Source organism: Typopeltis vanoorti, chromosome 15, assembly GCF_054136105.1.
Source record: "Typopeltis vanoorti isolate ZY-2024b chromosome 15, IOZ_Tvanoo_1.0, whole genome shotgun sequence".
Lineage (NCBI taxonomy): Eukaryota > Metazoa > Arthropoda > Arachnida > Uropygi > Thelyphonidae > Typopeltis > Typopeltis vanoorti.
The window spans coordinates 95352676-95379323 of record NC_143563.1 but is presented as its reverse complement, the minus strand read 5'-3'; the positions used below and the strand labels follow the sequence as shown (position 1 = coordinate 95379323).

The window sequence follows — 26648 nt, the reverse complement described above, 5'->3', positions numbered from 1 at the left end:
AATTTAAATTATAAGCTATGTCTGCCTCTATCAATATTTATTATTATTATTTTATTATTTGTCACCTCCAGGGAGTCCAAAGACTCATCGAGGGAGGACACCTACAACTCAGTCTCCACCACTCACAATCAGGGCTAGTTTTATCATTAGGCGAACCTAGGCAATCACCTAAGGGCACTTAATCTAATTTTTCATAATTTTTGTATTTAAGATGTAATAATTTTCTTGCTATATAGATATTAGGAGTAATCATGTATGTATACAAATGTATTGGTTTTGATTAATATATTTTTTTAATGTTCATAATGATATTATTTTTATAAATATCCACATGTGTAGGTCTACGTGTGCTTGCGGGAGTATGACAAAATATATATAGGGGCGCCTAAATTTTCTTTGCCTAGGGGCATCAAATACTCTCGGACCGGCCCTGCTCACAATCCACCAATGCCATCTACCGCCAACTACTACCACTAGTATTTCCACAGACAATCACAAATATCCATCCCCACAGCGGGATTCGAACCCACAGCCTTTTGGCTTGAGAGTGGATATGCTAACCACTCAGCCAGCCAGGCTGGCAATATGGTTGCTAGATAACAAATCTTTCTAGGGTTATTGCTGTTCACAAATAATCTTTTTTTATTATTAAAATATAATAAGCACATATTTACCTGTCAATTGGGAAAAGGCGTCTTTTTTTATTTGGTAAACTAAACGCCGTATATTTGTAAAATATCTTGTTGACGTAATACAGCGCCTACCGGCAATATGGCTGAACAAGCACCCTTATTAAGCCCCACCGTGAGGTAGGCTGCCTCTATGCTACACCCTGTTGACGATACCGGTAATAAGTAAGTAGATTACTAAAACATGACCTCCCTTTAGCAGATCCATGCTGTCCATCAAAGATAATACCATTGTTGTCAACCCACTTCTGGATTCTAGTTCTCACCAGCTTCTCCAACAACTTAACCACAACACCTGACACACAGATAGGCCTATAATTTGATGCCTGAGTTCTATCACCTCCCTTATGAACCAGTACATTCTTGCCTGAAACTTTGAAACTTGACTCATTGTAATTGCAACACTGACATCCACTCTTCTGTGACCATTCACTCCATCTATTCAAGTTTAACTGTAAGGCTAGGACATCTACTCTACTACTCCTGGAGTGACTATCCCCACTCATATTATTTGCCCTCATATGATATGTTGCACCCTTCTATTCCTGTCAGTATATCATCTTCTGTCAACCAAGTTTCACTGATCCCAATAATCTTTGGAATGGTTGAGGCTATCGATGCCACTAATTCATCTCCTTTATTCCTGATGTTCCTAGCATTTGTATAAAGAAACATCAATGCATTGACAGCAGTTCCATACCTATTATTATTCCCTCCAGACTACATTTGACTTTACATTACACCATACCCCCCCCCCCAGTGACTATCCCTACAAGAGGCCACCCCCTGCTTCCATCCACCCGAACAATTTTAGTTTTTCACTAATACTCTCACTTTTCTCCAAGAACAACATTCTCTCTAGATGCCGAGATTCTTCCTCAAACACAGTCCATCTTTTGCATACAGCTCTCTTTTATCCTCAAATACACTCCAAGCATCCACATAACTCCAACCTCTGTGTCAATACATTCTTGCTATCATGCCATTCATTAATGATACTTTTCTCCTCCCTTCATCTGATCACTATATTCATGAAAATGTTCTGACATAACATTTATGTAATTCCTATGTTAGCCTTGACTCTTTTCCATAAATTGAAGTGCCTCTCTTCAATTATGTTGAGTTTAAGACTGTTTCAGTCAAGTAGTTGATACTTGACTGCTCACTATTCCCTGAGAAAAGTAGCACAGGGCATTTTTATTATTATTATTACGGGTATCTCCATGGAGTCAGTAGACTCATCGCGGGAGACCCAAACTAGCAAAACAATATCTGTCATATCTATTCTTGAATTCATTTACAGACGAAGAGCTCACAACTAAGTCAGGCAATGAATTCCACTCATTCACCACCCTCCAGGCAAAAAACCTTGTTCTGACACCTTTGTTAACCACACTCTTCTTTAATTTCCAGAGATGACCTCTTGTTCTTCCATCACTTTCACACAGCTGAAACATTTCCCCTGCATCAATCCTATAAAAACCTTTTAGTAATTTGAATGTTTCTATCATATCCCCTCTTCTTCGCCTATCAACCAATCTCTGCAATCCACAAGCTCTCAATCTATCAATGTAGGGAGCATTTTTTATATCACTCACCAACTTGGTCACTCTTCTCTGAACCCTCTCCACAGCCTCCTCATCTCCAAGGAATCCAGGTGACCAGACCTGAGCACAGTAATCCAAATGTGGAAGTATCAATGCTTTATAAAGGGGAATAATAACCTCTTTATCTCTGGATGTCAGTGTGTTCCTCAACAACCAAGTAATCCTATGTGCAATCTTGGACACCTTAGCAATGTGTCCTCTGAACTTCATCTCCCTATCTACCAATACCCCTAAGTCCCTAGCCTCATCAATCTCTTGGAGTACCTTTCCATCGATGTAGTACACAGCTGGTAATCTTTTAATCTTAATCTTTTAATATCTTTTAATTTTAATCTGGTGTGCTCATACTGGCATGAAATTTGTTCATGACATACTGTCCTGTTTATATACAGAATATCATTTTGTCAGATGAGTCCAAAATTATTAGTTCATTATCTATTCAGTTTCTCTGAGCACATGGAGCACTACATTCCTGAATTCTCTCCATTACATACAGGCTAAGCAACTCCCATTCTACATATCTGAGGGTCTATAAATATGCCTTCTTTTATTTTAGTTTCACTTATCCTTGGAAATTTATTCCTCAAATAAATATAGTAGTATTCAAAGAAATTTCTATTTAATAGGCTGGTTTTTGCATATGAATAACAGTGAATTTTTAATACAATACAAACAAGGTTAGTGCAGCATTTAATGTAATTTCTTTCATGAAAAAAAATAACTTATTCATAATCAGTATGGTAAAATACATGAAAATCAGTCAAGTTTTTATGTTAAAAATAGAAGTTGTGTAATGTAACCTTTTCTACACACAATTTATAATTACCAGTACTGTCACTAATCTGCCATGAGAAATGTTTGGATTTGACACTACTCTCTCTCTCTCTCTCTCTCTCTCTCTTAGAAATTACAAACGAAATATTATCTGAAAAATTATTAATAGCATATTTAGTAAAGCACTAAATATGTTGAATAATTTAAGAAGTCCATCAATTTTTACAGGTGGAAGTTGTGCCTTGTTCTTCAGAAGGAATTGAATATACAGAGCATGATGACATGTTTGTAGATAATCCATCAGAGTTAATTGGTAGAGATATGTATTTCTTAGTGAAAATTAATGACTGCAGGGGCCTTCCTAGCAGATTTACAGTAAGTAATTCTTGATTTTAAATATTTCCAGTTTATATTAGGACTTTCTTAGGATTGATTGAAAACTGAAATTGACAATTTTAGATTAATGTATATTTGCATATTCAAATTTTAAGAAAGAGAATATTTATTTACTTTTTTTCAAGCTTTTGTTTTCATTACATATACTTACAGGCTCTTTAAAAGGGAAATATATTTATTATCAGTATTAAATTTTATAAGATGTCTGACTTAAAAATTTAAAGTCATAGGAATTCTGAAAGTGAGTAAAGGTAAATAAAATATGAATGATAACATGAAAGTAGTGCAGGAGAATGGTAAGCTGGTTGTTGCGATGGGGGAAATAGTTTTAAATAGAGCCTTTGCAGGACAAGGCATGACTGGAGATCAAGTGATTGGAGAAGCATCTGACAAGTGTAGAAGAGAATAGAAAAAAATATTAATAATAAAGGAGAGAATGCTCGATGAGAGTGTCATGATATTCTGTTTTCCTACTGTAAAGTTTAAAGATGTTAATGATGCGGGCAGAATTAAAAAAAGTGAGTCAATAGTTTTGGTAAGCATGAATGATCAGAAAAGTAACAAGTATGGTATAAAAGAGGATGTGAAAGAATTACTTAAAGAGTACAAAGAAAGAGTGATTTGCAATTATGATTGCAAATGAGTCAATACATAGGTTGTGTAAGATAAATGGTATGCAATTTGGAGATACATATTATATCATCATTATTATTAATAGAAACCTCCAGGGACTCATTGAAGAAGGCCACATATTACCTACACCAGCTGTCATAACTAATTCTTGAACTCATCACATCTAATGGCAATCCGTTCTAATCATGCACCACTCTATGAGAGAAAGATTGAGCTCTCACCCTCTCCCCTTCTTGATGACATTCATTCTTGGCTTCCAAGAATGCCTTTTCATCCTTTAAGATGTAAGTCGCTTTGTCCATCAAATTCACTCCATATATCATTCATATATGACTGATGGATTTCACTTTAATGTATTTGGAGTTAATTGTCTAGAGAAAGTATTGTTCAATAATGAAAGTTCAAGATGGGAAAACTAGGAATGGTGGAGGAGGATAGATACAGATGAGCATGTATACACAAAACAATCAAAAACACATGATGTATTTTTTAAGATCTCAAATCTAAATGGGACAGTCATTCAATGCTATAAGTCTAGATCTGGACTGAAGGGTGTACTTGTAGTTCATGTATACTCATACCAGAAGAATGAGGAATAAGCCTGAGCAGTTTTTGAATTGGTTAGTTTGACTTGGCCAGAAATTATCAGTATTATCAGTCTTGATCTTGGAGGTGGCTAAAAGTGAAAATTTCAGTTAAAAACTGGTATATGTGGAATTACAGAGTTGACAAGGATATTGCTTATAGCAGTGCCATTACATAAGAAACTGCAGAGGATGAATGGCATTAGTGTATGGGATGGGAAAGGGTCAAGAGGTGTTTGAAAGAAGTAGCAGCAGACTGCAAACTTAGAGTGAGGAAGATAAATAAAGTGGAAATTAAATGGATGAATAGGAACTGAAAAAAAAAAGTTTGTGGAGAGAATTTAAAGAGAAAAGTGATCAGTAAGCACAAGAACAATATACAAGTAGGCCATAAGGGTGACCAATATGGTAAGGAAGGCAAAATCAGAGTATGAGAGGAAATTGGCTGAGGGAGCTAAAGGTAATCCCAAAAAGTTCTTTCTGTATGTGGAGTAAAAGAAAGAATGACTATAGAATAATTTTGATGACTGCTGATGGTAGGCATCAATAGTTGAATTATTAAGTAATCACCTTTGCAAATGCATATCATCTAGGTGGAGAATTTTCAGTAACATACGTGACAAGGGCTGAAGTTGAAATAGAGGTAGATGAAGTAGAGTTGCACTGGATATTACAGAACCTTGATGTGAATACAGCTATGGAATGGAGAATCATTAGTTCCTTTGATCTCACTATTTAAGTCTCAAATCAGGCTGGGTCCCAATGGAGTGAAAAGAGGTGAAAACAGTTCCATTGTATAAAGAAAGCTGTATGAGCAGTAACAAATTATCAACCAGTCAGCATCTCAGAAGTGGTGGTCAGGGTATTGGAAAAGTTGGTTAAGGGCAAAATTCAGCAATGGGTCTATAGGAATAAGATAATGGGGCAGTCTAGTTTTCTGAAGGGTAGGACATACCTCAGTAAATTCCATACTTTTTTAAAATAAAGTAATAACTCAGTTGGGTGAAAAGGAAATGTATTTGGAGTATATTTGTAGTTTTATTTGGAGTAGTACAAATAAAATGCCTACCAACTATCTATTTTATATCACTTATATGAATACTAGTTACGTGAAATAATTATTTTAAAAATTTCCTTTTCTTATCCCTAGGATATCAATTGTAAATATCGGCTATATTTAGATGAAGAAGATACTGTAACTGAGACTGTTCAAGATACTTCTAATCCAGATTTTGGTCATTCCAAGATGTTCAATTTTTCACCAGTTACTCATCAGGTAAGTACACTGATAATGTCATGTACAACAAGAAGCAGCACTCTGAGGATTGTAATCTTTAGCTCCTAAATCCCTGTTAATATTAGAAACTCATAATCCTAGAATTATGGTAGTGAGAGAATTTATAAGTTATTTAATATTAATAACATTTATATGGAGATTAATGTATGAGGTGACCACAAAAGTTTGTCACTTATTATTGTTAATAATGACAAACTTCCATTGAGTAAGACTTATCAGAGGAGTGAGACCTCCTCTGATGAGTCTCCTATATGGTATTTAACTTTAAATTAATTCACACTCAAACAACATATTTCACTTATTCTCTTCTTCACTATACCTCCTTTACACCATTTCCAGGGATGGCCTTTTGTTCTCCCCTCTCACCATCTCCACTCTAGTCTCCTTCATATTAAACTTATAAAATTTCCTCACCAACTTAAATGTTTCTGTCATAGCCAGCCTGGTTGGCCGAGTGGTTAGCATATCCATTCTCCAGCCAAAAAGCTGTAGGTTCGCATCCCGCCATCGGCATAGATGTTTATGGTTGTCTGTGAAAATACCAGTGAGGGGTGGTGGTGGACAGCAGATGGCATTGGTGTAGATGTAGTTTGTGGATTGAGTGGTAGAGACAGAGAGTTGTAGAGTAGGTGCCCTCCCTCGATGAGTCTTTGGATTCCTTGGGGGTATCACTTAATAATAATAATAATAATAATAATGATAATAGCATCTCTTTTCTTCTTATCATCTAAACTCTGCAATTCGCATTCCTTCAACATTGGTTCATTTGAGGCTGATGTGAGACAGAGACCAATAGAGCAAAATATGTTGTTGAGTGCTGCTCTAGACCAGGGGGGGTCAACAGGAAGATGTAGACACCATGCATCGGCAGATTAGCACAATGAGTGCAGGCTGAACAATCATTATCAGAGACTTTAACTATGCAGATGTAGAATGGAGAGAGAAAAGGGGATATGGCAAGATGGTAGTAGAATTTATACAGTTGCTATGGAATAATTTCATGAAACAACATGTTATAGAAGGGGCAAGGAGTTTGAGAGTGTTCAGGAGGCATCTTGGAGCAGTACCATGACTTGAAAAGCTACAAAGAAAGAATGTCAGTAGTGTGAGAAATGGTCAGGATTGCTCGAGAGAAGCAGTATCAGACTGCATACCCAAAGTCAGGAGGATAAGCCAAGTGGGAATTAAGTGGATGAGTGGAGATATAAAGCAAACAAAGAAAACACTGTGGGGAATATAAAGAAAAGGCGATCAGTAAGCTCATGAGCAGAATAAAGTGCAAACAAGAAGGGTGAATAGTTTGGTAAGAAAGGCCACATAAGATTATGAGAGAAAATTAGCTAAGCAGGCCAAAGTAAACTCAAAAGAGTTTTTTTGTTATGCAGCAAGTAAGAGAAAAAATTACTATGGTAGGATGACTTTAAATGGTGCTCATGTTAGGAAGGTGACAGAGGCAAAAGTAATAGTTGAGTTGCTGAGTGATCATTTTGTAAAGGTATATCATCCAGGTGGAGACTTTGCAGTTGCTGATGTAACAGAGACAGCATGTCAAAATTGAGGTAAATTAAGAGGAGGTGTACAGCATATTGAAAAATCTGAATGTAAATACAGCAGTGTATTTACATTCAGATGGCATGTCAGCCTATTTACTGCATGAATGTCCAAGAGAATTGGCATTGCCTCTGATGAAATTGTTCAATCTTAAGTCTCAGCTTTGGCAGATTCCACGTGAGTGGAAAGAGGGTAAGATAGTTCTATTGCATAAAGGCGGGTCCAAGACAGCGGTAGCAAACTACAAGCCAATTAATATATCAGTAGCGGTTGTTAAAGTATTGGAACAATTGGTTAAAGTTAAAATCTAATATTTGGTGGATAGTGATGCAGTACTCTATAGAAGGCAGCATGGCTTTGTAAAAGGCAGGTCCTGTCTTTGTAATTTATTCGCATTTTATAATAAAGTGATGACAGCAGAATTGGAAAGAAAATGGCTATATCATGATATTGCTGGACTTTGTAAGGGTGTTTGACAGAATACTATATGGGAAACTATTAAGAGTTAGAGCAAATGGGAATGGATATGATGTTAGTAGCATAGATAAGGGTGGCTTACAGACAGACACCAGAGAGTGTATATGGTAGTATATGGTTGAATGGAATTTAGGAGAATGAGGATGACCAGTGGAGCACCTCAGGGTTCTGTACTAGGGTCACTATGCTTTAATTTGATTATCAATGATATAAGGAAAGATTTCAGAGGGAATATTCAATTGTTTGCTGATGATGCAAAACTAGGGAGAGAAATAGTGGATAAAGGTGGCATAAATATCCTGCATGATGATTTAAATCAATTGGCATTGTAGGAAAAGGGTAATGATTGTTTATTTAATGTTGCAAAATGTAAGGTTATGCACTTCAGGTTGAAAAGGTTGCATATGGTGTATTGTACTGATAGTACCAGATTACAGGAAATTGATGAGGCTACGGACTTGGGGATAATGGTGGACAGGGAATTGAAGTTCAGAGGGCATATTGCAAGAGTTGGTAAAATGGCTCAAAGGATATCTTGGATGTCAACCCATGCTGGAGGTGGTAGAGAAGATTCTGAGACCAGTAACTAAGTTGGTGACAGGTCAGTGGAATGCTCCCTATGAGGACAGGTAGAAAGTTTGTAAGTTACAAAGTTTAGTTGATAGGCAGAAAAAGTGCAGACATGATAGAACATTTAAGATATTAAAGAATTTATAAAATTTATTAAATTTTATTTAAATAAAATAAAATGAAATAAATTGATTTAATTAAATCAATGTATTTAAATAAAATAAAGTTGATTGCAAAGGAAATTTTTCAATATATGACAAATAGTCAGAGAACTAGGAGTCATCCATGAAAGTTGTGTAAGAGTGTGGTTAGCAGGGGTACGTGGACCAGATATTTTGCATGGAGAGTAGTGAATGAGTGGAATGGATTGCCAGAATTAGTTGTGAGTGCTCTGACAGTAAATGAGTTTAAGGAGAGGTATGATAGCATTTATGTATAATAGTTAGTTTGGGTCCTCATGATGAGTCTCTGGACTCCATGGAAATACTGTATAATAGTAATAATAATAATAATTCCAGATTTGTGATACTGACTTAGGAGTTCATCTCTAGATCGTTTCCAGAGTTTTCCCTCATATATTTATGATATCAGTGGGCAAAATAGCTCAAAGAATTACTTGGATGTTCAAGAACTGACAGGCAAAGATAAGGAAGTTATTATCTCTTTTTTTTTTCTTCCTAAGACTACTGCACACAGATTTGGTGACCTATGTTTTTTGGAGATGGAAAAGTGGTGGAGATGATCCAAAGGGTGAGTGACCAAGATGATAAGAGTGCTGTGGAATTCTCACTATGAGGAGTGATTGAAGGTTTGTGGATTGCAATGTTTCATTGAGGTAGAATAGAGAGAAGACTATTTTTTGCATGGAGAGTGATGATTGAGTGAAATATACTGCCGAGGTGACTGCAAGTGCTTTATCAGTCAATGAATGCTGGATGCTTCCTCATCTCAGCTCTAACTTTAAAGTGAAATGAAAGGCATTATGCTGTGGTAATTACTTTCCTTCTTCCAGAAAAACATTAGTAAGGTTGGTCACTGATACTCTGTTGATTTGGCCTTGCTCACAATTGGCATTCCAATTCATCTCATAGTTTGAGGTTTGATGGAGTTGAGATCAGGGCTCTGTGTAGGCATTGCTTTGTGGATGGGAACATGATTGTGGAAAGACCTTCACTGCTGTCATAAAGTTGGAAGCACAGAATTATCTAGAATGTGATTATATGTTGAGGTATTCAGTGATCAATTTATAAGGGTGTTTCATCCTCATCAGAGTGAAATCATGAGAAACTCAAGTGTAGAGGACATAGGAGAGGATGGCTTAATTGTGAGCGAGCAGATATATGTGGTAAGCAGTGATAAAGGTGATTAGGAAAGGGCAGGTGGTGGGGAAATTAAAACCAACCAGTCCTTTGCTGTGCTTATTTATTTACAAATGCCAGGAGTATATGACTGAATGAAGATGGTATCCTAATGGGAATAGATATGGGAGGATACAATGTTTTTGTGAGGACAGAAAGGACAATGGGGGAGGGGAAGTGATGCTGATGATAGCTGGGGAATTATGTCCACATAAAGTAGATATGAAAGATAGATGAATGAGGGAATTAAGCATGAAATCTGAATGAAGGCACTTTGGAGGCAGTACAAGATGAATAATGATAATAATCAATTATTACATGAAGAGTATAAAGAGCAAGCCAAAAGAGTGACTCAGTTAGTAAGGACAATAAAAGTGAGCAGAAATTAGCAAATCAGGAAAAGAAAACTCTGGAGAGTTTTTTAGATATTTGGCAAGTAGAAGGAAGAATGATTATGGTAAGATGATGATAATGGATGCTGAAAGTTTTTCCACTTGGTTATACTATAAATAAAAAATGCCAAGAAATTATATTCTTGGTTTAATCCTTTATCCAAGTGTAAGCAAACTAAGTACGTGAAATAACTTCATGACTGGGCAACTCTTATATAGAGGCTAATGACTTCACATCACTTGCTTAGTATCCCATAATGCAAAGCAGATATCATCACGGGACATGTATAATGCTATGCATTATGGGAAGACTACCCAGATCAGTTTTGTCCTTTATGAGGTGAAAAAGTAAAGGGTTGCTCATCATAGGCCTAGAGTAGTATATATACTACTTAGTATAAGGGTGAAAGAGAGCCTGATAGTATTAGGAGGAAAAAAGACAGATAGATAGCATGAGAGAGAGAGAGAGAGAGAGAGAGAGAGAAAAGGCCTCAGCTCTTTTATATCATCATATAGCCAAAGGCTATCAGTTTTTCTTTTTCACCAATCTCATATAGATGAGCAACCAAAAAACCAATTGAAACTAAAGCGCAAAGATGACTGTTTCCAGGTGGTTATCCCCATCTGGGTTAACTGTCTTGAATTGGCCTTCTCTGCCTGGAATTGCTCTCCAGTCATCCCCACAATTGACTATAAGACTACACTGAATTAAGAGGATGGAACTATTTAAAAAACCTCTCATAGCAAGAATAGAAGAATTTTATCTCCCCCTGGTGAATATTGCATAATGTGGGTGGTCTACAACATCTAGTGATAAATTTGATATCTCCTAGAATGCCTCTTTCTAAATACAAAAAATGTCTGCCTGAACAATAAAATTTCCACAATACAATATTATAAAGCATTTGGATGTCATATTGCTGGTTTTCAAATCCATGTTTTTTTCTACATTCCATAAAGGTGGTAGGTATTGTAAAAAAATAACCTGTTCTGTTGTAAATAGTGGCATACTCAACACATTACATAATCTGTTCCAAATAAGTTGAGCAAGAGGGCAGCTGTAGAATGCATGTTCTACTGTTTCCAATTGGTAACAGATGTCGCAGATTGGATCTCCGATGTTAAAGTACCACCATTAGATGGCATTGACTGGAAGGCAACCATATGTAATTCTCCAAGCAAGATCCTTCCTGTTAGGGTACCCTTCGAACTTCATCAAGTTATGAAACAAAATATTGTTTTCAGTACCCAACTGTGGAACTTCGCAGTGAAAGAGATTAAAGATTTCTTTATACCAAATTTTACTTTTTTTAATGGAAAGAATGCCAATTCCAGAGTGTATTAGCAGTCTTAGAGTTAAGCACAGAGTGTTGTAGTATTCAGGAACAATCTCAGCTTTTGGACCTTTATAATCATTAACTTCAAACAGGGGAAAATGAAAACCCAAGTAGTACGGGAGAAGGTCTGCACATGTGCGATTAGTTTGCAATATTTTATGGATTTTTGAAGTTGTATTGCTTAAATAGTAGAATTTTAAGACTGGAAGTCCAAATCCTCCTTTAGGTCTCATCCTAAAGGAGGATTTGTGGGAGCCAGACCCAGAAGTGATACCAAGGTGAAGTAATGCAGAAGTCATATTTCCATATGCAAGTAGCCAAAAGATGTCACATCTTATTACTAAAATACTCTGGATTAGAGATAGATGTTGAAAGTTTTTCCACTTGGTTATACTTATATTTAAGATGTTGAGAAATTATATTCTTGGTTTAATCCTTTATCCAAGTGTAAGCAAACAAAGTTTTGCATGTGAAGTAACTCTCTCCATGAAGTCACATTCACAAGATTGAAAGACTTTTATGAACTGCTCATTAAGTATCTCCACCAAACCTTCTGCAACAGCTGTCTTTATACCATTTTCTCCAATCAAGGTCATCCTTCCATAATCATTCTTTCTTTTGCTGGCTGCATATCGAAAGAACTCCTTAGGATTCTTTTTGGCTTCATTAGCTAACTGTTGTTCATACCTCTCTTTAGCTACCCTCACCAACCAAGTCACCCACCTTGCCTAGTCTTTGTAGTCCTCATGGAATTGGTTATTTCCACTTCTCTTATGCTGCCTCCATAATGCCCTTTTTCTCTGTATCACATGCTTAATCTCTTTATTCATCCATTTCACACCTACCTTATTTAACCTTCTCACCCTTGGAATACATTTAGACATTGCATCTACTAGATAGTTTTTGAAAATCCCTCAAGCTGCATTGATCTCTTTTCCAGCTAACTCCTCGTTCTATGCTACACCTGCAAGCTGTCTCCTGAGCTCTTCATAATCACCCCCCTTGTTTGTTGTTGTTGATTTAGTGCCACATATACCCTTTTCTTACAGAGGTCCTCACACTGCTGGCAACCACCCAGGTAATCACTTCATGGTCACTCTCACCAATTGGTGGGTGATTTGACACTACATTTATAATTACATCCTCTGATGAGATGACCAAACCCAAAACCCCTAATCCTGGTATGCCCTCTGTTACATACTGTCTGAAGTAGTTATCCCTCAAAAACTCAAGAAACTCATTTTCTTTACTTCCAGTTGCTATCTCATCATTCCAGTCTATATTGCCATAATTAAAAGCGCCCATAATGATCACTCTTTTCTTATTTGCTTGACTAATTTGATTATACATTTCATAGTCACTACTGTCCACATTTTCTGGTCTATAACAACATCCAACCAAGTATTTCATTCCATTCACCTCTATCTTACACTATATTGCCTCAAAACCACTAGCACTATTTCCCTCTTGCATTTCTACTTTGTATGGACATAACTCTTTCTCTATCATCAAGAAACCCTTATATCCTCACGAAATACATCATATCCTTCCATCTCTATTCCTGTCAGGATGTCATCCTCATCTAACCATGTCTCACTTATTCCAACAATTTTGGGTGAATGACTCAATTAGTGCAACCATTTCATCTGCCTTGTTTCTTACACTTCTAACATTTGTATATAAACATGACAGCTCGTTCCTGGATTCACAGCTAGTTCCACTGATAACTCATTCGATGCGATCTCTCGATGCTCGATTGGAGCCATTTCCCTTTCTGCTTTTAGAACCCTCTTCAATTCCAACTGTTTCCTCTTGATCCAAGGTCATCCCATTCCTTTCTTGTCTGAGCCCGAAACAAAGCGCCAGAGTGCTGAGTGGAGACCACCAGAAGAGGGGCATCCAAAAAAAAAAAAAAAAAAAAAAAAAGTCGCTTGGAGAAGTCAAAAGTAAAGACAATGCTGATTTGTTTCTACGATTCCAAGGGCATTATCCATAAAGAATTCATTCTGCCTGGCCAAACAGTCAATGGTGAGTTTTACCTCGAAGTTTTGAAGTGATTGATAGCGAGAATTCATCGCGTACGGCATGAATATCATGATGCAGGCAGCTGGTTACTTTTGCATGATAATGCACCATCTCATCGTTCGAACAATGTGAGACAGTTTTTGAGCAAAAACCAAGTTTGTGTGTGGGATCATGTGCCGTATTCACCTGATTTAGCATCCTGTGACTTCTTTCTATTCCCCAACTTCATTAGTCGATGAAAGGAAAGCGATATGATACCACTGAAAACGTTCAAGCGGCAGTAACCACTACCTTTAACAGTATCCCTGATATAAAAACTCATTTAACGAATTAATTGACTGTGCCAAACTCTGTATCGAAGCTGAGGGAGAGTATATTGATTAAAATAAATGATTTGAATAATTATAATTGGCCTGTGTTTTATTTTTTATCAAAAGTTCGGTTTCTTTTTGGACAGAGGGTGTATACAGAGCTAATGGCTTCACATCACTTAAAATTTAGCCAGAAAATTTTCTATCTCCTCTTTAGAAGTATGTCTTGCTGCCTCTAATAATCATGTATTAAGGATGATCACAGACATATCTCTGGATCGGTGCTTGATGAAAGGACACCGATTACAACTGTCTTGGATGAAAAAAGGAGATGGGCTTTAATGTTATACCATTCAGTATATGGAGCTGCATTACAAGAATCTAAACATGTTCCCTCTCAGCATCAATGGATCAAGGATGAAAGTCGCTTCCTGCCTGGATTTGAATACACAGATTTAATTAGAAAGAGAATCAATGCTCTCCTGACTTGAGCTTTTACAACTTGGGGAAGAAATGATGAAAAGAACTTCAGAGCAGGCTGAGAGTATAGAAACTTTGGCTCATGTTGTTCAATGATGTTATCGCATACATGGAGTACAGGTCAGAAGACACAATGCAATAGTGAGGGTTACAGAGAATGGGTTGAATAACGAAAGTTGGATAACAGCAGTAGAACCCACTATAGAACTAACATTGGATTCAGCAAGCCCGACCTTGTAGTAAAGAGAGGAGATAAAATGTACATCAATAACAGCTAAGATGAGAGTTCTAAATGACCACTCACTACCCTCCATCATGAGAAAGCTGTCTACTATGCTGCAAACCAAGACTTGGTATGGCTACTTCGGGAAGAACACCAAAATTTACCTCTGCAACTATGGTGTCAACAAAGTTATATGAACTTACTAAGCTTTGGACTCTCTCGAGCTGATTTCAAGATACTCTCTCTCTTTTCATGCCTTGCAGGGCATGCTGGTGGCATGGAGGACTTATCAGAGAATGACATCTCAAATTACGAGGGTTTGGAGTTGGATATCACAGGATACTGTTGGGGCCTAGGCCTCTTCTGGTCCTAAATATGGGACCTCAGTATGTAGCACTGTTTTGTTGAAGTTAGAAAATAAATAAATAAAAATAAATAATTTCCAATAACTGTTTAGTAGATGCAATGTCTAAATGTATTCCAAGGGTGAGAAGGTTAAATAAGGTGGGTGGGAGATGGATGAATAAAGAGATTAAGCATGAGATACAGAGAAAAAGGGCATTATGGAGGCAGCATAAGAGAAGTGGAAATAACCAATTCCATGAGGACTACAAAGACTAGGCAAGGTGGGTGACTTGGTTGGTGAGGGTAGCTAAAGAGAGGTATGAACAACAGTTAGCTAATGAAGCCAAAAAGAATCCTAAGGAGTTCTTTCGATATGCAGCCAGCAAAAGAAAGAATAATTATGGAAGGATGACATTGATTGGAGAAAATGGTATACAGACAGCTGATGCAGAATGTGTGGTGGAGATACTTAATGAGCAGTTCATAAAGATCTTTCAATCTTGTGAATGTGACTTCATGGAGGGATTGAGAGCAGTTGATGATGGGGAGGAGAGACTGACTGCAAGTGAGCAAGAGGTGTATGGGGAGTTGAGTAAACTAGATGTTAATAAGGCTGTGGGACTTGATAATATATCACCACGTATTCTAAAAAGAATGTGCCAGGGAGTTGACACCTGCCTTGACATATTTTTTTAATATGAGTCTTGCACTCGGTCAAGTTCCTAAGGAGTGGAAGGGGGGGGGGAAGATTGTGCCACTTCATAAAGGAGGTGATCGAACTCAAACATCAAACTATAGGCCTATCTGTGTGTCAGGCGTTGTGGTGAAGTTGTTGGAGAAGCTTATGAGAACTAGGATCCAGAGTTGGGTTGATAACAATGATATTATCTTTGATGGACAGCATGGATTTACTAAAGGAAGGTCATGTTTTAGTAATCTACTTACTTATTACAATAAAGTGACTGCTTCCTTGGACAGAGGAAAAGGATACATAGTAATATACTTGGATTTTGCAAAGGCTTTTGATAGAGTACCTCATGATAGGTTGACAGTCAAACTAGAGCAGATGGGGTTGGATATTAGATTGGTGCATTGGATTGGAGACTGGCTATTATTTTATTATTATTATTATTATTCAGGCCTCCACGGAGTCGAAAGACTCATCGTGGGAGGTCCTTCCTAAGAACATAAAGTCTGTCAAGACTCATCTAGGGAAGGTCCCCCCCCCCCCCCAAGAAACACAAAGTCTATCATACCACTCCTTAAACTCATTGACCGTTCTCGCTCTCACCACTCCATCAGGCAATGCATTCCATGGTTCAACCAACCTCCACGCAAAGAAACCACTCCTCACCCTCTTGTTCACAGTTTCCTTTCATAACTTCCAGGGGATGGCCTCTTGTCATCACTCCTTCCCGCTGTTCAACCAAGCGAAAGAACTCCCCAGTGTCAACCCTGTAACCACTTCTCAACAGTTTAAAAGTCTCAATCATATCACCTCTCCTTCTTCTATCCACCAAACTCTGCAGTCCACATTCCCTCAGCCGATCCTAGTAACTATCCTTGTACAGTCCTGAAACCATCTTTGTCATCCGTCTTTGTATCCTTTCCACAGTTAATTTATCCCCTTCAAATCCTGGAGACCAAATCTGAGAACAATAGTTCAAGTGTGGTCTGATCAGAGACTTATACAACGGAATGATAACCCTCTTATCTATGCAGGTCAGTATCTTTCTCATAATTGCAGAAATCCTCTGTATTACCTTCACCACCTTTGCAATGTGTCCCCTAAATTTCAGGTTTCTATCAATCATCAACCCAGATCTCTTGTCTCCCCTACTTCTTCCAGTATAACTCCTCCCATAGAGTATGCAGCATCCCATCGATGTTTCCCAAACCTCAAGACCTTACATTTTGCTGCATTAAACTGACACCCCCATTCATTTGCCCATCTATCCAGCTTATTCAAATCCTCTTACAGGGCTACCACATCTGCACTATTACTAATAATCCTTCCCAGCTTTGCATCATCCGCAAACAACTGAATATCCCCTTGCAATCCACTGGCAATGTCATTGATATAAAGGTTAAACAATATAGGTCCTAGTACTGAGCCCTGTGGGACCCCACTTGTAACCCTCTGCCTCCTTGAAACTGCTCCACCATACACAACTCTCTGATACCTATCAGACAGCCAATCCTGAATCCAGTTGACCAATCTGACATCCAGACCTATGTGCTGCAACTTAAATATCAGCTTATCATGTGGCACCCTGTCAAATGCCTTTGCCAAGTCTAAGAAAATTGCAGTATATGCCTTTCCCTCATCTAATGTTCTTGTAACTTTATTATAAATGGCTAGCATATTGCTAAAACAAGAGCGCACTTTCACAAATCCTTGTTAACTCTCACAGATAACATTACCCTCATCTGCCCAATGTTGTATACGGTCCCTCACTACTTTCTCCAAGACCTTAACAACTACTGATGACACATAGACTGGCCTATAATTAGACACTTCCAGTCTGTTGCCACCCTTATGCAATGGCACTATCTTACCTTCCTTCCATTCCCTGGGCACCTTTGCTGAAGCCAGACTTTCATTAAAAAGCCAGGTTAAAGGTACTGTCAGTTCCCTGGCACATTCTCTCAAAACTCGTGGTGAAATACCATCCAGTCCCAAAGCTTTACTGACATCCAGAGTACTCAGTATCTGAAACACACTCTCCTCCTGTACCTCTAAACCTCGAACCAGCCCTATCCCTCTAGCATTAAAACTGACTCCTCTAGGATGAAATACTCCAATAAAGTGTTCATTGAACAATTCCACTATGTCCTCTGAATCAGTCACTCTATTCCCATTTTTATCCCACAATGTCATTCTTCCACAGTCATTTCTCCTTCTACTGGCCACATAGCTAAAAAATTTCCTAGGATTTTCTTTGGATCTTAGGGCCAACCTCCTCTCATATTCCAGTTTTGCTTTCCGTACCACACTAGTCACTCTTCTGGCCTGTGTCTTATATTCTTCATGCATCCTCTCTTCACCTGTCTCCTTATATCTCTTCCATAGCCTCTTTTTCGCATGCAATTCCTGTTTAATATTGTTTGTCATCCACTTTACTCCAAATTGTGTCCTCTTCTTCACTCGTTGTATACACTTACCATTGCTGCTAACAAATATTCTTTCACAATTTCCCATGCACTAATGAAACTTCCTGAAGTTGACGTCTAAGACTATTATAATCACTTGCTTTATAATTCCACATAAGTTCCCGTCTCTTTGATACTCCTGCATGTCTATTCATTTTCCAAGTCAAAACCAATGGTCACTCTCTCCAACTGGTGGGAGAGATGTCATCTGAGATCTCTTCTGATGCTATAACCAAATCCAAAACTCTTGAACCTCTTGTTCCCTCTGTTATATGTTGCCTAAGACATTTTTCCCTCAAGAATTCTAGAAATTCCATTCCCCTATCTATTGCTACATGTATCTTCCTCTCTCCAATTTATACTACTGTAGTTAAAATCTCCCATGACAATCATTCTTCTTGCACTTGCCAAACTTAACTGTCTAAACATCCCCTCGTCCCCATTCTCTGTGCTCCTGGGTCTGTAGCAACACCCCACTAAATATCCTGTCTTACCCACCTCTACCTCACACCATATGCTCTCAAAATCATTTGTCTCACTGCCTTCCATATGATAAGTGACGACCTATGTCCTCTAAGAGTGGAGGCTCTTAGAGGACATAGGTCGTCACTTATCATAAGCAGTACTCCACCACCATGCTTTCCCTTCCTATCCTGCCGAAAAATGCTGTACCCAGCGACTTCTATTCCTGTTATTATATCCCCTTCTGTCAACCACGTCTCAGTGATCCCAATAATTTTTGGCCAGCCTGATGCTATCTGCGCCACCAATTCCTCTCCCTTATTCCGGATACTCCTGGCATTAGTATAAAGCATATAAATGCCATTGTTTCTATACCCAGCATTATCCCTTCTAGACTCCACTGGGCTCAGTGCTACCTGACATCGTCTCCCTTCTCCCAAGTATCCATTCCCACAAGAGGCCACCCCTGCTATCATCTTCCCTGGGACACACTGACTCATTCAGAACAGCAATCTCTCCAGATGCCTACGTCCTTCCTCATTCAAATGTAAGCAGTCTCTCGCATACAGTTCCTCTCTTTCCTCAAACGCACTCCAAGCATCCACATATACCAGTCCTCTCTTGTCACACATTCTTGCTATTATGATATTCAATATCACCGCTCTTCTGCTCAGTTCATCATTATCATACCTAGGCAACATGCACACTATTTTTCCTCTCTCTGTCTTCTTCCATACAGCCTCAAGCAAAAATCTCATATTTCTCGCTGCCCAACTTACATTACCACTCAAATCATTTGTTCCTACCATCACAATCATCTCATCCACCCTTTCACCTCTCTTAATTGCCATAGCCACCCTTTCTATTGTTCCTCCTGGCAAACACTCCTCACGCATCTTATCTTGAACAACACGGATCATTGAGTCGCCATACATTATACCTCTTACCATTCTCTCTCTCCTATTGTTTCCATTCTCTCCTCTTCTTTCATTCCCATAGGTCTCTCTCATTCCCTCTCTTCTACTGCTATTCTCTCTTCTAGCATTCCCATACCTCTCTCTCCTACTGTTTCCATTCTCCCCTCTTCTAGCACTCCCGTACATCTCTCTCATTCTGTTTCCATTTTCTCCACTTCTAGCACTTCCATATCCCTCTCTCATTCTGTCTCTCCTACTGTTTCCATCCTCTCGTCTTCTAGCATTCCCATATCTCCCTCTCATTCCATTTCTTCTCTTCTAGCACTTTCATATCTCTCTCTCATTCCATCTCTTCTACTGTTTCCATCCTCTCGTCTGCTAGCATTCCCATACCTCTCTCTCATTCCCTCTCTTCTACTGTTTCCATTCTCTCCTCATCTAGCACCCACATACTTCTCACTCATTCCCTCTCTTCTAACACTCCCAAATTTCTCTCTCTCCCACACTCTGATTCGGCTTGCATTTATCTCTTCCATTCTCCTAATCTTATCTTTCATACTTCTGCTCTCATTCACAAGACATTCCACCTCCTCTTTCAGCTCATCTATCTTCCTCTGCAGGTCAGTCACTCTTAATCTAAATTCACTCTCCCAAACAAAACCATCTCCTAAACTTTCACAGTGACTCACACCTTCCACACTATCAACTATTATTTTCTCGTTCATATATATATTTTTTTCACACCACTTGTCTTCCTACATTCATTCCCCATTCCTGGAGCAACAAGGTTGGATATTGATAATTCGAATGCACTTATTTCCTCCCACTGCCTGCATTTTGCACACATACGGTCTCCGCTCTCTTTCACAAGCCACATATCTAATTCCCGAGACACATACATGCCGCAAGTACTGCATGCCACAAAGTCTCTTATAATATTTCTTATAATAGAGTTCTTAAATGGCAGAGGACTTGGTGATATGCCACTTGCAACTGCAGCTGAATCCGCCATCATTCCTTACTGCCGAGTAGCGTAATCGTTAATTATTCAATTAATAAATTATTACTATTACTATTACTATTATTACGGGCAACTCCAGGGAGTCATTAGACTCATCGAGGGAGGCCCCAAATCATATTCATCACAACTATTTGACATTAATACAGTATCTATCATACCTCGCCTTAAACTCATTCACTGTCACAGCATCCACCACAGACTCAGGGAGCGCATTCCACTCATTCACTACTCTAAAAGTAAAGAACCCAGCTCTAACACCTTTACTAACCACACTTTTGCCCAGTTTACATGGATGTCCCCTAGTCCTCCCACAACCAGCCCTGTTCTCAAAAATATCTTCTGAATTAATTTTATAGAAACCCTTCAGTAATTTGAATGCCTCAATCATATCTCCCCTCCTCCGCCTATCAACCAATTTTTGCAACCCACAAATCCTCAACCTGTTCTCATACGGTTCATTCCACAGACCTGCTATCATCTTGGTCACTCGCCTCTGGATCCTCTCCACCTCCTCCCCATCAAGAAGAAACCTAGGTGACCAAATCTGAGCACAGTAGTCTAGATGGGGTCTTATCAAGGCTCGATACAGAGGAACAATAACCTGCTTGTCTCTGCTTGTCAACGTATTCTTCAGCAACCAAGTGATTTGATGAGCTGATTTGGCTACTTTTGCAATGTGTCCCCTAAATTTCAATTCCTTATCTACCAACACTCCTAAATCTCGTGCCTCATCAATTTCCTGGAGCACGGTTCCACCAATGCAGTAAACTGCCACCAATCTTTTCACCCCAAAATGCATAACCTTACATTTTGCCACATTAAACTGACATCCATTCTCCTTAGCCCAGACCTCCAATCTATCCAAATCATCTTGCAAAATATTGACGTCATCAGCATTCACTATTGCCCTACCCAACTTCGCATCATCCGCAAACAAATGAACTGTTCCTCTCAGATCCTTTCCTATATCATTTATGAACAAATTAAACAGCAGTGGTCCAAGAACAGATCCTTGTGGCACATCACTAGTCACAGGCCGTCTTGTGGACTCTACTCCTGAGTAAACCACTCTCTGATATCTCTCCGTCAACCACCCTCCTATCCATCTCACCAACCCTATGTCCATCCCCATATGCCCCAATTTACTGATTAGAATTCCATGTGGTATCCTGTCAAAGGCCTTGGCAAGGTCCAGTAGAATCACCGTAAACCCATTACCCTTATCCAGTTCAGCCGTCACTGTGTTATAATACGTGAGCAAGTTACTGAGGCATGACCTACCCTTCACAAAACCATGCTGTCCCCGATACAGTATCCCATTTTCTTCTATCCAATCTTGTATTTTCCTCTTGACTATTTTCTCTAAGACCTTGATAATGATTCCTGTTATGCTGATTGGCCGGTAATTTTCAACAGCAGCCTTGGAACCACCTTTGTGCAGTGGAACTATTTTCCCCTCTTTCCACCCCCTTGGGACTGACCCAGTCCTGAGGCTCAAATTAAACAAAATGGTCAAGGGCACTGACAATTCTTTGGCCGCTTCACGTACGACACGAGCTGGTATACCATCCAATCCCACAGATGTATTGACATTGAGGTTCTGTAATAGACTAGTTACCTCTACTTCATTCATCACAATTCCAGTATAAGCTGTTGGTTCTTCCATTCCTGCAAAGTCACCACCTGGATGATATACTCTTGCAAAGTGCTCGCTCAGTAATTCCACAATATCGACTGATTCGGTTACCTCCCTACCCTTAGCATTTTTTAAGATCATTCTGCCATGAGCATTTTTCCTTTTACTTGCAACATATTGAAAAAACTGTTTGGGATTCTCTTTAGCCTGCGTGGCCAATTTCCTTTCGTAATCTGCTTTTGCTTTTCTTACCACCCTTGTTACCATCCTGGCCTGAGCTTTATACTGTTCCTGCGCCCGATGGTCACCCTTCTCCTTAAATTTCCTCCACAATTGTTTCTTTTTTTGCAGCTCAAGCTTAATAGTGTTATTCATCCATTTAACCCCTAATTGATTTATTATTCGGACTCTTGGTATACAGTCAACCATTGCCTCCTGCAAACAGTTCTTAACCACCTCCCATGCACTATCAACATCCAGCCCTTGCAGTTTTACATGCCATGGCATTGAGCCAAGCACACACCTAAGCTTGTCATACTTACCAGCCTGGTAATTCCACATGTACCCTGTCTTAATTGTATTTAATAAATATAAATAATAAATTCCACTAAATAAATAAGAAAAAAAAGTACAAACAATTACAAGCAAAACAAAACATTCAAGTACACTAAATAAAATGAAATATAATTAAATACAGTAATGAAAACTTAGCTTCGTTTTGTCTTCCACTGTTATGCATTCAATTCCGATGGTAACCAAAATATATTATATCGCGACAGCAACTAACTTCCAAAAAACAACCACTGAAGTACACTCATATTCAGAGAAACAATTTACCACTCAAAAAAGTAGAAAAACGGGGAAAAAAATGGACTATTCACCGATTAAAAATTACTTTCTTCTCAAATCTGATAGGTATCAACAAGTTGTGTATGGGTGAGCGATATCCAGGAAAAGGAAAGTCACTAGTAGAGTGCCTCAGGGATCTGTTTTAGGTCCATTGCTGTTTAACTTGTATATTAATGATATAGGTAAAGATTTGGATGGAGATATTCAGCTGTTTGCAGATGATGCAAAGTTGGGATGAACCATGAAGTGTAGTGAAGATGTTGTGGCCTTACAGGAAGACTTGGATAGATTGAGTGATTGGGCACAGAAATGGGGATGTGAGTTTAATGTTGCAAAATGTAAGGTTTTAAAATTTGGAAAACAAAGATGGGATGCAGAATTTATGCTTGGTGAGAATATATTGTTGGAGGTAGAGGAAATAAGAGATCTGGGGGTGATAGTGGATAAGGATCTAAAATTTAGAGGACACATTGTCAAAATTGTGAAGACAACACAAAGCTTCTGGGAATGATGTGGAGGACACTGACATGTAGAAGTAGGGAGATTCTTGTTCTGTTGTATAAGGCTTTGGTTAGGCCACACATGGATTATTGTGCCCAGATTTGGTCACCGGGTTTTCAGAAGGATAAAGAGATGTTGGAAAGGGTCCAAAGGCTAAGGTAGTTTCTGACCTCTGGAATGTCGAGTATGAGGAAAGATTGAGAAGATGTAAATTTGCAGAGTCTGGTGGACAGGAGGAAGAGGGGAGATATGATAGAGACCTATAAGTTGGTAAGGGGTTGTTATAGGATCAATGTTGGAGAAGTTTTACAGAGAATAGTGGGAGATCAGGGGGGGAGAACCAGAGGTCATCCCTGGAAACTGTATAAAGAGGGTGTGAGTAGGGGAGTGAGAGGCAGGTTTTTTTCGTGCAGAGTTGTGAATGATTGGAATGCCTTGCCTGAGAATGTGGTGTCTGCAAAGTGTTTGGATGTGTTTAAAACATGGTATGATGAGCTGTGTGTGTGATAAAAGGACCTCCCAGATGAGTCTTTGACTCCATGAGGTCTTGGGGTGATAATAATAATAATAATAATAATAAGCAAGGCAGTAGTCTCACACTGGGCAATAAATTTCCTCTGCCACCTAAAGACAATCACAAACATTCATGCCCACGGCAAGTTTGAACTTGCATCCTATTGACTGGAGAGTGGATATGCTAACCACTCTGGTGGATTCTTAATTTCAATGTTCATATCACTCTTATGCTATTTATCCTATTAACCATATATACAGTGCCATTTGCAAATGCCTTTTAACCTGTTTGAAATTGTATCATTTTATTTCCCTTTACGCTTTGCATCCCATGGTACTGTATCAAACTTGCATGAGAACCTACCCTAATCATTAGCCTATAGTTACACATATGCTGTAATCTTACTGATGACATCTATTATTATTATTATTATTATTATTATCCAGGCCTCCATGGAGTCAAAAGACTCATTGTGGGAGGTCGTTTTTAGGAAACACAAAGTTTATCATACCACTCTTTGAACCCATTGACCGTTCCCGCCCCAACCACTCTCTCAGTTAATGCATTCCAAGGTTCAACCATCCTCCATGCAAAAGAAACTACTTCTCACCCTCTTGCGCACAGCCTCCTTTCGTAACTTCCAGGGATGGCCCTTTGTCATCGCTACTTCCCGCCATTCCACCAAGTGAAAGAACTCTCTAATGTTTACCCTGTAACTGCTTCTCAACAGTTTAAAAGTCTCAATCATATCACCTCCTCCTTCTTCTATCCACCAAACTCTGCAGTCCACATTCCCTCAGTCAATCCTCATAACTCAGATTGTACAGGCCTGAAACCATCTTTGTTATCTGCCTCTGTTATCCCCCTTTCCATAGTCAATTTATCCCCTTCAAATCATGGGGACCAAATCTGAGAACAATATCTAAGTGTGGTCTGATCAGAGTCTTATACAATGGAATGATAACTCTTTTATCTGTGCAGGTCAGCATCCTTCTCAGTATTGCAGCAATCCTCTGAGTTACCCTCACTACCTTTGTAATATGCTCCCTGAATTTCAGTTTTCTATCAATCATCACCCCCAGATCATTTGTCCATCTGTCTAGTTTATTCAAATCCTCTTGCAGGGCTGCCACATCTGCACTATTACTGATAACCCTTCCCAGCTTCACATCATCTGCAAACAACTGATTCCCCCTTGTAATCCATTGACAATATCATTGATATAAAGGTTGAACAATACAGGTCCCAGTACTGAGCCCTTGGTCATCTGTCAAAGCAGAACTTTGACAGTAGTACTGATACCTCATACATAAATCCTCTGAATCCACCTATCCCAAACTTTTAACTGTTGTAATGTTTTTAATTCAAGAAACTACCACAAGAATCATATTCTTATTACTTGTCATACCAATATCTAAATATTTCACAGTTATTGCCTTCTATGTTCTCAGGCCTATAGCAACATCTTATTAGACATCTTGTCTTTATCCCACCTTCACACAACAAGACAGCCTAAAAACCATTGCAATTATTTCCCTGTTGTACCTTCACATTCAGTGGGTGTAACTGCCTTTGCTTCCTTTCCCTTTGGGGGAGACAGGATTTCTCAGCATTATTGTCTTTTCTCCCATTGAAAAACATTGTATTTTCTATTTCCATTTCAGTAACCCTTAATTAACCAGGTTTCGCATATGCAGATAATCCTTGGAAAATTCAATCAATGCCAGGAAATCTGCTCTCTTATTTCTAATAATCTTTGCATTGGTACACCAGTATAGTCATTTACAAACAGCTATGATTGTGTCCTTAATTATGTATATTCTCTTAGTGGTACACAACCTAACTAACTGCCTATCATAAAAATTTCTTTCTTTCCTAGATGTCATCATCATCATTAAATTCCTGATATGTACCTCAGGGGGTGTACAGAATATAATGATAGTATAACATCATTATCAACTTCTGATCAACAATTTTTCTCCAAATTAATCTGTTATCTGTTAAGACTCCAACATTATCAGATCTTAAATTTCTGTCTCTTCTAAGGCACTTTTTACTGTATCAATCCACCTATATCTTGGTCTTCCTATGGGTCTTTTTCCTGCCATCCTGGCAAAGAAAACTTGTTTTGCTAATCTTTTCTCTTCCATTCTGTTTGAGATTAATATGTAAGCAATTTCATAAGGCTATCCATCTTTTCATATTTCCTCCTCCCACAACAATACACCCATTCAGATGCAGTCCATTTATCTCTCTCGTTTATACCACTCTATTATCCACCTTCGATAACTGGTCTCTTGTGCTCTTATACTCATGATTATCATTATCCATCTTTTCATATTTCCTCCTCCCACAACAATACACCCATTCAGATGCAGTCCATTTATCTCTCTTGTTTATACCACTCTATTATCCACCAAATTAACTCTATATATTCACAAAAGGTAATTTATAATTGTTAATTATAAATCATAAACTATATATTAGTTGTAAATGAAAAATAATAGTAAGAATTAAGATTATTAAAATGAAATATACTTGTTTGT

General features: G+C 38.5%; 1 protein-coding gene across 1 annotated transcript in view; it reads left to right on the top strand.

Annotated features, from left to right (window-relative positions):
* LOC150098993 (kinesin-like protein KIF28) overlaps positions 1 to 26648 on the top strand; it is a 91307-nt gene that overhangs the window by 39287 nt on the left and 25372 nt on the right. Inside the window, exons 15-16 of the mRNA XM_090405789.1 lie at positions 3299 to 3445; positions 5834 to 5959. Of these exons, the coding sequence (XP_090261915.1) occupies positions 3299 to 3445; positions 5834 to 5959 (273 nt within the window). The remainder of the gene's footprint in view (positions 1 to 3298; positions 3446 to 5833; positions 5960 to 26648) is intronic.